The sequence below is a fragment of the Schistocerca piceifrons genome, chromosome 6 (assembly GCF_021461385.2).
Source record: "Schistocerca piceifrons isolate TAMUIC-IGC-003096 chromosome 6, iqSchPice1.1, whole genome shotgun sequence".
Taxonomy (NCBI): domain Eukaryota; kingdom Metazoa; phylum Arthropoda; class Insecta; order Orthoptera; family Acrididae; genus Schistocerca; species Schistocerca piceifrons.
Genome location: NC_060143.1, coordinates 274,402,711 through 274,417,647, shown reverse-complemented (window position 1 = coordinate 274,417,647; position 14,937 = coordinate 274,402,711). Strand labels below are relative to the sequence as shown.

General features: G+C 38.5%; 1 protein-coding gene across 1 annotated transcript in view; it reads left to right on the top strand.

The window, feature by feature from the left end:
* The window catches only part of LOC124802832 (cohesin subunit SA-2-like), a 376,821-nt gene that overhangs the window by 138,995 nt on the left and 222,889 nt on the right, over positions 1-14,937 (top strand). Inside the window, exons 7-8 of the mRNA XM_047263844.1 lie at positions 4,019-4,231; positions 7,679-7,888. Of these exons, the coding sequence (XP_047119800.1) occupies positions 4,019-4,231; positions 7,679-7,888 (423 nt within the window). The remainder of the gene's footprint in view (positions 1-4,018; positions 4,232-7,678; positions 7,889-14,937) is intronic.

Genomic DNA, 14,937 nt, shown 5'->3' with positions numbered 1-14,937 from the left:
GATTCAAGTATGTGGAATAGTTTCCCAGATACGTGAAGACTTCTGAAGTAATAGAACCCAGCATGTTCTCCTCGATGGCAAGTGTTCATCAGAGATGAGGGTACCTTTAGGAGCATCGTAGGAAAGAGTGAAAGGAGCTCTATTATTTTCTGTATACATAAATGATCGGGTGGACAGGGTGGGCAGCAGTTTGTTGTTTGTGGCATACAGGAAGTGTTGCCGTGTGACTATAGAAGGACGCAAGATGACTTACACAATGTTCTAATTGGTGTGATGAATGGCAGCTGGCTATAAATGTAGAAAAATGTTAATTAATGCAGATGAGTTGGTAAAACAAACCCACAATTTTCAAATACAGCATTAGCAATGTCCTGCTTGACATGGTCACATCATTTAAACAGCTGGACATAATGTTGCAAAGTGATTTTGAAATGGAACAAGCATGTGAGGATTGTGGCAGGGAAGGTGAATGGTTGACTTTCATTTATTAGGAGAATTATGGGAAAGTATGGTTCACCTGTAAAGGAGATTGCATATAGTATGCTAATGCGATCTATTTTTGAGTACTGCTTGCATGTTTGGGATATGCCCCAGATCGGACTAAAGGAATACATTGAATCAATTCAGTGGCAGGATGCTGGATTTCTTACCAGTAAGTTTGAGCAAATACTAGTATTATAGAGATGCTTTGGGAAGTCAAATGGGAATCTCTGAGGGAAGATGACTTTCATTTCGTGGAACACTATTGAGAAAATTTAAAGAACCGGCATTTGAAGCTGACTACAGAATGTTTGTACTGCTACCAACATACATTTTGTGTAAAGACCACAAAGACAAGATAATAGAAATTAGGACTTACGTGGAGGTGTACAAACAGTCTTCTTTCTGTCACTCAATTTGTGAGTGGAAGAGGAAAAGAACTGGCTAATTGTGATACAGGGTACCCTCCGCATGATGGCTTTCAGAGTATGTATGTTGATGTAATTGAATGCAAGCTGCCAGTTAAAGGTCATGACAGAAACATGTAACACATATGCCGTCATTATTGAGGGCAAGTGGAAATGAGACGTATCTTATAACATTACATTTAGTCTTTCTGTATATCAGTGACAGAGTTCATGTTCCCATTGTCTTGCATCAATTATATTTTCTGAGCAGTGGAATCTGACAATGTGGCAACTGTCCCATCAGTGCAGTCCAAAGCGATTGAGATAAGTCAGTAGATGCAAAGATGATCTGCACTCACAGCAGTGCTCCAGTGTTTCATCATCATTATGGCCTTTGTGGCTTCATTCACAATGTTGTTCCAAACAAGGTGGTGCTCACCTCTTATTATGCTCACATTTTGTGGTCCAGTGCCATTACTGTTCAGAACTCTTCCTCTGTCCAGACGTGGACCTCTGTCATAACATCATATCTATATCAGTCAGAATATCACAATGTAACACAGCCATTTCCTAAAGATCGATCATTGTGTCTCCTACCAACTCACCCAACCCATTATACTGTTTGCAAACTTTGTTGTTGGCATGATATATTGATACTTGCTTTCTTGTTTTAACTTAACTGATAGCCACAAAACAGAGAACACTGTTGGTCATGTGGGTATGTCATTTCTTTGCAGTTTTAATCAAGCTTTTCTTGTACGTAATGTCATTTTGGTAGTCCTTTCTGGGTATTACAGTTTTTGCAAATATTAATGGAATTGCAAAATTGAATGACATGAAGTATTCTCATTTCCAGTATTTTTTGTATATATATCACCATTGGTTTTAAAAACAGTGTGGTGTAGACATTCACCACAGAATCAACAAATGCTGTACTTATAAAATTTCAAGAACTTCATTGAACAGGTTAGAAAACAATGAAAACAATCTGTGTAATATATGCATATATTTAATGAAGGATAAATGCTTAAGATAAATTAATTGTTGTTGTGAGTGTGACACTTTTCAGTGCTGCCTTGCAGAGAAAAATAGATGATGTTAATCATATTTTCAGGACACAAATGAAAAAATGGAATCATATAGTGGTGGGCAGCAGATAAATTAATCTTCTTTGCCATTTACAAGATCTGAAAACTATTTTTGCAGTCAGCCAGAAAGCGATGGAGAACATACAGACCATAATTTCCAATCTACAAGTCCACATTACACTTCGTACTCACTGAAAGAAAATGGTCCTACATGCTATTTACTCATTGGGATCATGAACTATGACTACAAATAAGTTTTGAGTTGTAACTGATTAATATATTCTGTCAAAAGTTCACACCCACAAAATACAATAATATTCCTGATGATATAATAATAATAATAATAATAATAATAATAATAATAATAATAATTATTATTATTATTATTATTATTATTATAATAACAGTTAAAAGGAAGTCACATTTGATCAAGGTCCACTGAGAAAGGAAAGAAGAAATAATAATAATACTGATGATGATGATGATGATGATGATGATGTTGATGACATACCTATCGGAAACAGCACTATTAACGTTTCAGAGGCGACCTGTACGGAAAGCTCCAAGTAAAATGGTCTATCAGCCTAACTTCTAATCACCAAAGTTAATTGCTCACCTCAAGAGTGGAAAATGATCTTGCCACTTGCCACACGGTTTTGTCAACATTACAGGCGATGCACAAACAGTTACTTCCATGAAATCTAAGCAATATGGGACGGTGTACAGTCCTGGTGAAGTCACTTCCTATTTTTGATGAAAATGCTTTTAGTAGGTGATGAGCTCTGATGTCATGTGAGGCACAGAGTGTGCAGGTGTTTGACTGATGCAGACAGATTGATATCTCAGTGCAAAGTGTCTCTTCTTACTACCTCTTTGGCTGTATTTATATATGGGCACAGTGGACTGCCAAATGGAACATCTGCTATCAACTGCCCTAGGCACTTGTAGCAGTATCTAAATTGCCCCTTTCTCGGACACACTAGTACCTCTGTTGTTCAAAAATTTACATTCTTCTTAATTTTTATATGAATATAATTACGGTTGCTTTTGTTACTGAAAAAGTTTTAGCTCAACTGCATTTAAACTTTGCCGGCTAGAATTTTTAGAACGGAACCGACAGTAGAACATGACCTCTGGCTCTTTAAGATTCCTCTACAATAAAGTCTTGAAACTAAGTACAGATGTATTATTTCCTGAATGTAGTTGAGTGCTGTAATTATAACTTTCTGAAGCAATTACAAATGATAGTAAACAACTTTAAAACTAATAGAGGTAGCTTAATGGGGTCACATAGGTAATGTTTTTGAATGAAACTAAGGCCATGTATGAATTTTCATCTTTCTGAATCTAATACTTTGCCTTCAAATCTTTGTAAAAATGCTGAATTTCACCAAAATATTGCACTGATCAAGTTGAGACCTGTAACTTTTTATTGTAACATATATTTGCAGATTCTGAACAATTTTTAGCTTTGTAGCTTCATTATTTAGCACCACTTCTATTTTCTTAAAATAATATACTTAGCAAAGCATATTCGTTAAATCATTCTGGGACTTCACTCTGTGAACATTAATATACTGGAGCATTCACGGGCGCATTGTGATGACATGACACTGGTAGTAGTGAACTGGGTTAAGTCCAGGCACACTCATTCACCTCTCTATCTCTTACAATGATACAGCACTTGTTTAGCCACATGTTGCAAATGCTTCACTTTATGAAGCTATAATGACTGGAACTGGACCATTAGGGCAAAAGTAAACAACAACAACAACAACAATAATAATAATAATAATAATAATAATAATAATAATATTGTATATATTTCTGTTGCATCAATTTCTTGTTTTAGTGAGATACAAGAAATACATGAGCTTTACAGTATTACTTCTTTCTTTCTTATCATGTTGCCTCCTGAATAACACTTTTTAGATGTTTATTTTTTAAGTTTCTTTTTATTTGGACTTTTCTTTTCTAGTTTTATAATTCAGTACTTTCCCATTGTACAGTGGTTATTTGTAACCATTTATGTGTTACTTGCAGGGAAAGAAAACATTCCAGCAGACTGTTATGACTATTGAGAGATCAAAATCTAAATTGAAAGAGGAAGAGAGGAAGGCAATTACTGAAGTATTTATGGATTATCTCCCTGAGATTATAAAACAAAATATGAAAGAGGAAATCATCTTGATAGATTGTCTCAAAATACCGTTATATATGCAGACTGATGTATATGGATGCAACATTAACGAGAAGGTAGTCTGCTATAAGTGTGAAGGAAACTTGAGTTATGATATTGAATATTGAGACTTTGATTTAAATAGTGTATTATGTTAGCAGTCATGACTTGATTGGTATGTCACAATCTTATGATGAGCCTGCAGAATCTTGAAACCTAGCTTGAGATAAGATCAATGTCTGAAGACAATAAGTCCTAGCTGTTTATAAATTGTGGAGGGATCAGTGGTAGCAACTCGTTATACAATTGAGGGATTGTGTCATTACACACACACACACACACACACACACACACACACACACACACACACACACACACACACACACAGAGAGAGAGAGAGAGAGAGAGAGAGAGAGAGAGAGAGAGAGTCCATACAGGATACCACGGTTGAGCCAAAGCACTGGGTGAGTTCATTCGTTTGTCCAGAAGGGAAGGCCGACACTGTCTGCCATTCTTTGGCCAATCAGTGATGACAGAATAGTGACACGCGCCATGCAGTCTTTCTCAAACAATTTTACTAAATCTGTTCCGTAAAAAGTTTAATTTGCTAACATATTGAATTTTTCTTTAGACTTGGTCGGAGGTTGCTATCTGTCTCCAATCTCAAGAAAAGTGATCTGATGTAGCACACTCATTTGCAATTGCGGCATGACAGCGATAATGCCAGAGTGAAATATCCACAACATTCCTCATATTTCATAAACGGTTTGAAATATCAAAATGAGATTTTTGCAGACACGCAAAGAGGAGAGTATTTGCCTTATGGTTTTTATGCAAAACTTCTTTATGTACCATGATATTCCATTAACTACAGACTTTTTTGGTGAAAGAATCGTAATTTTTAAGGACCATCAGTAGCTGGTGAAACAAGAAATTCTGTGGGTTTTGGAACAACATAAGTGAAGAAATTACTTGTTTGTTTTGTACTGAGGATTTGCTTTTTCATAAGATACTGACCTTACTTTTCCTCGGTTCCTCACGTAATAAACACTGTTTCAGAATTCTCTCGCAGTTGCACCTGTTTTTCACCAATAGAAGCAAATTTTAAAATGGCAGCTAGCAAAATGTGTAGGTTTTACTCTAAATTCGCCACTTATGACACTTCTCTAAATTAAAAAAAGGTTAAAAAGCCAAGCTAAATAAATTACTGCAGTTTTGGCATAATTCCTTTTAGATACTAACCGAAGTAGAGATGACAGGTCTTTTGGCATGGTCACAGTGCAAGTGTGGGCCTGGAGGGATCATGCTTAATATTTATAAAAACTGTGAATGTAGGCTACAGTCTGGAATAGCACTTCCCCTCCAGCACTCAACATTTTCCTCTACAGTGCTATCATCACCATCATGGTGCACTCATGGCTGCATTGTCCTTGCTGACTATACATGCTGGCACTGCTTCTCACCTTGGGTGAGGTATAAAGTAGGGCGGAGTAAACAAGAGGAGAAAGGAGGCGGAGGGCAGGAGGAAGAGTTGGGTGGAGGGGTGGCTGGAAGCACACAGGATAGGAAAGTGGCACCAGTGAGCTTGCTGTGACCAAAATTACGTGTAGGAGTGTATTAACAAGTAAAGATGGAAGAAAGATACTGTGGAGAAGTGTACATGAATGCAGAATGCTGTGACCACCACCATGAATGTCAGCCTGGGCTGTGTAACGTTATGCTACAAGACGGAATAAAAGCAGTATGAAAAGGGGCCCGAGTGACTGTAGACAGTAGTCTCTCTCTCTCTCTCTCTCTCTCTCTCTCTCTCTCTCTCGCGCGCGCTTGTGTTTGTGTGTGTGTGTGTGTGTGTGTGTGTGTGTGTGTGTGTGTGTGTGTGTTTGTGTGTGTGTGTGTGTGTGTGTGTGTGTGTGTGTGTGTGTGTTTTCTGCTTCTGAAGAAGGATTTTTTTGTCCCAAAGCTAATCCTTGTTGTAACGATGTTAATGCATCCAGGACTTTCCATTGTTTGATTAACTACAAGATGGCGTGACAGTTACATGATACAGAATTTAAGTTTTGTGTTGTTCAAAATGGATAAAACAGCATTTTACAAATGCTGATGAAAATAGTAGCAGGATGTTACTTAGCTGTGTCTCTTTCGTGGTGGTCAGGCGAATTTAAAATAAAATCTTGTTTCACTGGAATTCAATTAAATTCAGGTTCTTGATGGATTTAAGAGGTCAGGTATGTACTCTAATTAAATAAAATGTGCATCAATTCTCTGTTTAGTGTTCACTCTGTCTTATAACTTTTCACAAAATACAATAATTTTGGCAAACATAGTTCTGCTGTTGTAACACATTGCATAGTAACTCCAAGCAAATCTCAACTCACGAGACACAAAGGCATAGGTGCCCAACTATTCAGAACCGACAACAATGCTGATTTTCATGTATCATTTATTGACATGACTGAATAAATGTATTTACAATAACCAGTACTCCAGTAGCAATAGCACAGCTCTCATCCATGCTGATGGCTACCGCCATGCCGTAGCACTGCTGGAGTACTGGTTATACTTCGGGTTTCACTGTGAGTAAATATGTATCAATAAAACAAATGTCACACCAGACTAATGTGGGACAGTTGTATAGAATGGGGACGTAAAATTCTGCTTTAAAAATAATGTTGTTTCTAAGGGAAAACAAGCTGACAGTTTCTTTTGACTATTAAATGTTGTGTGAAATACATATGAGCAGTATTTGTTTGCTCTGACTCCAACTACCCACTGCAAAAACGAAATTGTGAATATCTGGTGAAGCCTCAGAGAAAAATTGCCTGACAGCTCTTAGGAGGGACATCCGGTATATGTGGTGTTTGCTCCTTTGGACATGATGGAAAGAAAGGATATATTTTTTGATCCAGTGGGCACACAACAAATACTGTTCAAAGGGTTTAGGTGACATTGGCCATGTTTGATCATCGAAATGAATTGATGGTATCAGGTGAAAATACGTGCCGAACTGGGGCTCAAACCCGGATCTCTGCTTAACACAAGCAGTTGCCTAAACAGCCTCAGTTATCCGAGCATGCTTCCTATCTGACCCAAATTCTTATCCTGTTACACACTACTAACATAGTGTCACCTACCCATGAACCCCTCATTCGACATTTCGTATTCGAGCAAGAAATCAGGCTTGGTGTGCATCCACACTGAAAAAATGGATTGTGGGTTGTTGCACCATATACTTACATGGAGTGCTTTCAATAGTCTGTGGCAGGAGAGTTAGCTGTATGAGGCAGGACAGTCCTGATGGTAGTCTGAATATTAAGTTTAAACTGAAAAGTATTGAAAATTCACTTCCCATGTACTATTAATGCATTAACCTGTTAAGTAAGTCCATTAAAGGCTCAACAGTAAATCTGGTGTGTGTGTGTGTGTGTGTGTGTGTGTGTGTGTGTGTGTGTAAGATTGTTATGCAAATGAGCAAATGAATATGCAATATTTTCAGTTTTACCAAACGAAAAATTTTCCATTTTCAGCCACTTGAAGAACTTTTGGATGCCTTAAAAGAAGTTGTCCTCTTTACAAATGATGATAGTGTTCTAAACAGCATTACAAAAGTATATGATCTGTTCAGTTCCCCTGAAATAGCAACTTTTAACACAACTGCTATGAGATGTGGAATGTTGATGGGGACTGTAACAGATGCCACCAAAAAAGCAATGGAAAATTTTCAACACATTGTGCAGGTACTGTGTAGTTGTAGGTTTTGTTGTCATAGTTTGAAGACTGGTTTAATACAGCTTTCCATGCTAGTCTGCCCTATGCAAATCTCATCATCTCTGTATAACTACTAAAACCTAAATCCATTTGAACTTGCTTTTTCTATTCAGTGCTTGATCCCAGTGTACAATTTGCTACTTCTACACACTTCCCTCCATAACAAAAATTACTATTTGTTAATGCCTTATGTCCTATCAATTCATCTTTTAGTCTGTCTCTGTTATAAATATCTCTATCCCTGTTTGATTCAGTACTTCCTCATTAATCATTCAGTCTATCCAACTAATCTTCAGCATTCTTCTGTAACACCATATTTCAAATGCTTCTATTCTTTTCCTCTCTGTTCTGTTTATTGTTCCCATCTTATTTCCATGTAAGACCACATTCTTGTACATCTAACTAATTAGAATCTCAAACAATGGAAACTCCAGATTGGAATATGAACAATTTAAGAAAAGATACATTGCTGCTTACTGTAAAGATAACACGTTCAATTGCAGACAGGCACAGTTAAAAGACGCTTACTCGTTACCTTTTGGCCGCAGTCTTTATCAGAAAAAGAAAGAGAAACACACACATCATTCTGAGTCCGAGCTGCCGGAGTTGACAGTCGTGCATATGTGAGTTGTGCTTGATTGTGTGAATGAATGGTGTGTGTTTCTCTTTATCTTTCTGACGAAGGCCATGACTGAAAGCTAACGTATAAGTTTCTTTCAATTGTGCCTGTATGCAACTTAATGTGTCATCATTATGGTAAGTAGCGATCTACCGTTTCCTTACATTGTTAAATACATCGTCACAGAGCGCTTAAAGTTAACATATTACTACAAGGCTTAGTATTGGTCAAAAGAAGAACAAAAGTCCCTGTGTTTTTGTGTCTGGAAATCAGTACCTGTTGAGTTACAGGTCAGTCTGTCCTCCCATTCCCATCTGTGATTTACATAGAAGTCGACAGTGCTGCGTTTGGTGGTTAACCAAGCATCCTGACACATCCTGCACCCCATCTTCACAGTGAATCACACACTTCCAGATCCACCTAGCTCCATTCACTTTGCATCCTATGCATTGGTCACACACTCCTGTAATGTCTGCAAATTGTCGATTGTCTGAGCATGCACCAGTGCCTTTAAATGTCGTCATAGATCAGTGGCACCATCAGTCTCCTGTAATAGATCAATGCCACTATCAGTCTCCTGTAATAGATCAATGCCACTATCAGTCTCCTGCAAATTACAACCATTCAGACATGTGCATTGAATTGCAACTGTAGGATGGCCTACACTACCGAATACTACACATTACTTGTTACCAGCAAAACAGCCCATATCTCAAAAGGTTTCAGTTCCCTGAAATCTATTTATAGGAACTTTTCTTGTAGTTTTGACCAATGCTATCTTCTGTGGAATGTGACACTTTTTTAAACTTGCTATATGCAAATAAATCCTCAGTATGGTCACTGACACCCGCTTGGGCTCTCCTGTGCCAACCTGCTTATGGACCATCTGGAGGAAACGTTCTTAGTCACCCAAAATTGCAAACCTCATATTGGCTTGAGGTTCATCGATGATATCTTCGTTTTCTGGCCCAGTGCTAAGAGACAGCATCCTCATTCCTCCACTATGTCAACACATTCTCTCTAATTCACTTCACCTGTTCCTCCTTAGCCCAACATGCCACCTTGCTAGATATTGACCTCCACCTTTGATGCCTCCATCCATACCTCTGCCCTTATCAGATCCTCTGTGTATCAACAGTAGCTGCGTTTTGATACCTGTGATCCCCTCCACACTCCCATGTAGTCTGACCAACCAGGATGACAGTGCATCTGCAGTGACGAGAATACTCTTCCCCAGTGTGCTGACGTTCTCACTCGTGCCTTCACAGACGGGCAACCTAAATTCTCTTGATACCCTCAAAAAGCAGGTGCAAAGGAGCACTCTGCTCATCACCCAATACCATCCAGGATGGAACAAAACCATAACCCTCGCGCAGGTCTTGAACTGTTTTTCATCACGCTCAGAAATGAAAAACAGCTTACTCAGACTTCTTCCCACCCCTCCCAGGTGCCCGCCCAATCTATGCAATATCCTGGTTTATGACAAAATAAATCTCGGGTGAACAGCCTGGTTTGAGTGTGCATAGGACACAATATTTCGGCAGTCGACCATGTTGCCATCATCAGGTGCGCTGATGTACTGACCGGTGGTGGGCCAGCGCCAGGTGTATATAGGACAATCTCTCTCCCGCTCCTCCCTCAGGTGCTTCCTATGAGTTGGTGCGGTCCATGCCCCGAGCCTGGTCCAGGTCCAGCGTCTGTTCTCCCGCTGTCTTGGTGCTGTGTCCTGGGTCTTCTTGTTCAGGAGGGTCTGCCAGCACCACTCTCATTATTCTTCCCTCCCCCAAAGTCGGTACACTCTGGGAAAAATTCTTTTTCTTCTTAATCTGGGTGATCGCGGGTTCCCACGCCTTGCTAAGGATGTAACCGCTGTCATGATTCAGTTGTGGCTCCCTTACTCTGATCTCTATGGCCTGGAGAAATTGAAGAATCACATTCTGGTTTATCCTTATGCCGTACTCACTCCCAACTGTTTACTACATTGGACACATCCTTATGTAAGACCCAGGTGTAAGACCTGCCAATAAACACACCCAGGGCATCCTACTCCAGTCCCATCACAGGTTTTTTGTATCACGTCAGATGCAGGGCCACCTGTGAAAACAAACATGTCATACGCCAACTCTGCTGCAGTTTTTTGCAGCATGTGGAGTGTCACAAGGGTCAGCACTGGGCCAATTCTTGTACCACCTCCATTAACTTTTAAAGGCGATTCAAAAACTGGAATGTTTGATGATGACCCAATCATATTAGTTAAGGATCCAAACTCAGCCTTAGCAGCCACAGCTCAGATGACAGCTGAAGTTAATCAAGATCCTTAGTTTAGCAATTTATGCCCTTAGAAGCATCTGTCTTTGTGTTGACCTTGTAATCTTACCCCCCACCCCTTCACATCACCTGCTGATTATCACTCTTCAAAATAACTAACTTTTTTAATAAGCTTCGAGCGAAGTAAGACTTACAAATAACTTTTTTAATTATCTTCCTTTCTTTTAGTTGGCTCCAGTTTGTCATGTCTAGGGGTTGATTCTTGAGGCTTATATATTTTGACTTTGTAGGTTCCAAATGACATGATGACTATTAAAGATTTGCGTGTTTTTCTCTTGAATTTTATTTTTTGTCACATTTTTTTTCAATATCAAACCATCTTTACAATTTCCACTTCATTATTAAAAATTACATTGTTATTGCCAAACATAAAAACACGTCTGATCACATCAGAGGCATGCCCACTACTACTTCATTCTGTGGTGCTAACAATATTCAAATAGTTTACAAACTTTCTTGACAAAAGAAGAATCTTTACTAAGTTATATCATTATTTTATAAATGAGCCCAGGAATAAATTTAATAATTAGCATTAGATTGTACAATTAATAATAGGAATTATAAGTATGCCAGTTATTTTGTAATTTCAGATGTTTCTAAAAGAAAAGTAATTTTAACTTTACATACAGAGTTAATGCATATCTATTGTAGTAAAGTAATAAAATAATTTCTTTTTATACATTTTAGCCTGAAATATAATACATCGTATACAAAATCATATGAAATTCCTTTAGGAAAATAGCTGAGATAATATTCACCTATATAAGTTTTGAAAATATTTTTGGTATCAATTATTTCTGTCGAATAAAGGCAATGTTTGAGGGTGCGGGGTGTCCCTTTACAACCTAAAGATAAAAGTTTTGAGTTACAACGCATCTTTTTGCGTCACCTCGTTTTATGGAATTATCTCCTGGAGCAGTGCACCTAACATAATGAAAATGTTTATTCAGCAGAATGGCACAGTAAAAATATTCTGTAAAGTAGATTACTGTATATCTTGCTGAAATCTTTTGAATCTTTTTCACTCATTTTGTAACATGTTTGCTTCTTAACCAGTTTCAGTGGAACTGCAATTCACATAGCCACAATATAAGATAAAAAATAATTTTAATGTGGACTTTGCCACTCTGTCTAGTGCTCAGAGTGGAATTCTATACTCTGACTGGAAGATATTCAAAAAGCTTGTGGCCAACATAAACAAGAAGTTGGGCACTCTTACAAGTTCAAATTAAATTAAAAACACACCTAATTAACTATAATTTCTACTGGTCATTCTTATTTTGTGACATTTTCTTCAGCATTGTGGATCTCCTCACTATGAACCTATGGAACAAGAAGTACATCTAATTTAATCTGAATATCTAGATTCGGGGATTGAAACGTTCTGTTAGCTAGTAGGCAAGTAGCAGTTTTCTTTATAGAGTTACATGACAGGTAGTAATAAACTCTAAAGAGGACTCAGTCTTAGCAGATGTAGGTACATTTAATGTTTTAATCAGGTAAATATAAAAGTATTAGTAACAGATATTGAGCAACTATATGGGATGAACATTAATAAAACCAACAAACTGCGTGGACAGATTCCTGACTGGAAATGGAAGAAAAGAGGTTCTATGAATGTGTGTCCAGAAATGCATTGTTGCCATGGTAGAGGACTCAGAAGACAACTATGCGGATTAATGAAGTCACTTTCAGTAAACTTTCATCTGTAAATAGGACTGATGACAGAAATCCCATAATTGTGTTGTTGTTGTTGTTGTTGTTGTTGTTGTGGTCTTCAGTCCTGAGACTGGTTTGATGCAGCTCTCCATGCTACTCTATCCTGTACAAGCCTCTTCATCTCCCAGTACCTACCGCAACCTACATCCTTCTGAATCTGCTTATTGTATTCATCTCTTGGTCTCCCTCTACGATTTTTACCCTCCACACTGCCCTCCAATACTAAATTGGTGATCCCTTGATGCCTCAGAACATGCCCGCATCTCGTGGTCGTGCGGTAGCGTTCTCGCTTCCCACGCCCGGGTTCCCGGGTTCGATTCCCAGCGGGGTCGAGGATTTTCTCTGCCTCGTGATGGCTGGGTGTTATGTGGTGTCCTTAGGTTAGTTAGGTTTAAGTAGTTCTAAGTTCTAGGGGACTGATGACCATAGATGTTAAGTCCCATAGTGCTTAGAGCCATTTGAACCTCAGAACATGTCCTACCAACCGATCCCTTCTTCTTGTCAAGTTGTGCCACAAATTTCTCTTCTCCCCAATTCTTTTCAATACTTCCTCATTAGTTATGTGATATACCCATCTAATCTTCAGCATTCTTCTGTAGCACCACATTTCGAAAGCTTCTATTCTCTTCTTGTCCAAACTATTTATCGTCCATGTTTCACTTCCATACATGGCTACACTCCATACAAATACTTTCAGAAATGACTTCCTGACACTTAAATCAATACTTAATGTTAACAAATTTCTCTTCTTCAGAAACTCTTTCCTTGCCATTGCCAATCTACATTTATATCCTCTCTACTTCGACCATCATCAGTTATTTTGCTCCCCAAATAGCAAAACTCCTTTACCACTTTAAGTGTCTCACTTCCTAATCTAATTCCCTCAGCAGCACCCAATTAAATTCGACTACATTCCATTATCCTCGTTTTGCTTTTGTTGATGTTCATCTTATATCCTCCTTTCAAGACACTACCCATTCCATTCAACTGCTCTTCAAAGTCCTTCGCTGTCTCTGACAGAATTACAATGTCATCGGCGAACCTCAAAGTTTTTATTTCTTCGCCATGGATTTTAATACCTACTGTGAATTTTTCTTTTGCTTCCTTCACTGCTTGCTCAATATACAGATTGAATAACATCGGGGATAGGCTGCAACCCTGTATCATTCCCTTCCCAACCACTGCTTCCCTTTCATGCCCCTGCCATCTGGTTTCTGTACAAATTGTAAATAGCCTTTCGCTCCCTGTATTTTACCCCTGCCACCTTCAGAATTTGAAAGAGAGTATTCCAGTCAACATTGTCAAAAGCTTTCTCTAAATCTACAAATGCTAGAAATGTAGGATTGCCTTTTCTTAATCTAGCTACTAAGATAAGTCGCAGGGTCAGTATTGCCTCACGTGTTCCAACATTTCTACGGAATCCAAACTGATCTTCCCCGAGGTCGGCTTCTACTAGTTTTTCCATTCTTCTGTAAAGAATTCGCGTTAGTATTTTGCAGCTGTGACTTATTAAACTGATAGTTCAGTAATTTTCGTATCTGTCAACACCTACTTTCTTTGGGATTGGAATTATTATATTCTTCTTGAAGTCTGAGGGTATTTCGCCTGTTTCATACATCTTGCTCACCAGATGGTAGAGTTTTGTCAGGACTGGCTCTCCCAAGGCTGTCAGTAGTTCCAATGGAATGTTGTCTACTCCTGGGACCTTGTTTCGACTTAGATCTTTTAGTGCTCTGTCAAACTCTTCACACAGTATCGTATCTCCCATTTCATATTCATCTACATCCTCTTACATTTCCATAATATTGTCCTGAAGTACATCACCCTTGTATAGTCCCTCTATATACTCCTTCCACCTTTCTGCTTTCCCTTCTTTGCTTAGGACTGGGTTTTCATCTGAGTTCTTGATGTTCATGCAAGTGGTTCTCTTATATCCAAAGGTCTCTTTAATTTTCCTGTAGGCAGTATCTATCTTACCCCTAGTGAGATAAGCCTCTACATCCTTAAATTGGTCCTCTAGCCATGCCTGCTTAGCCATTTTGCACTTCCTGTCGATCTCATTTTTGAGACATCTGTATTCCTTTTTGGCTGCTTCATTTACTGCATTTTTATATTTTCTCCTTTCCTCAATTAAATTCAATATATCTTCTGTTACCCAAGGATTTCTACTAGCCCTCGTCTTTTTACCTACTTGATCCTCTGCTGCCTTCACTAATTCATCCCTCAAAGCTACCCATTTTTCTTCTACTGTATTCCTTTCCCCCATTCCTGTCAATTGTTCCCTTATGCTCTCCCTGAAACTCTGTACAATCTCTGGTTCTTTCAGTTTTTCCAGGTCCCATCTCCTTAAAT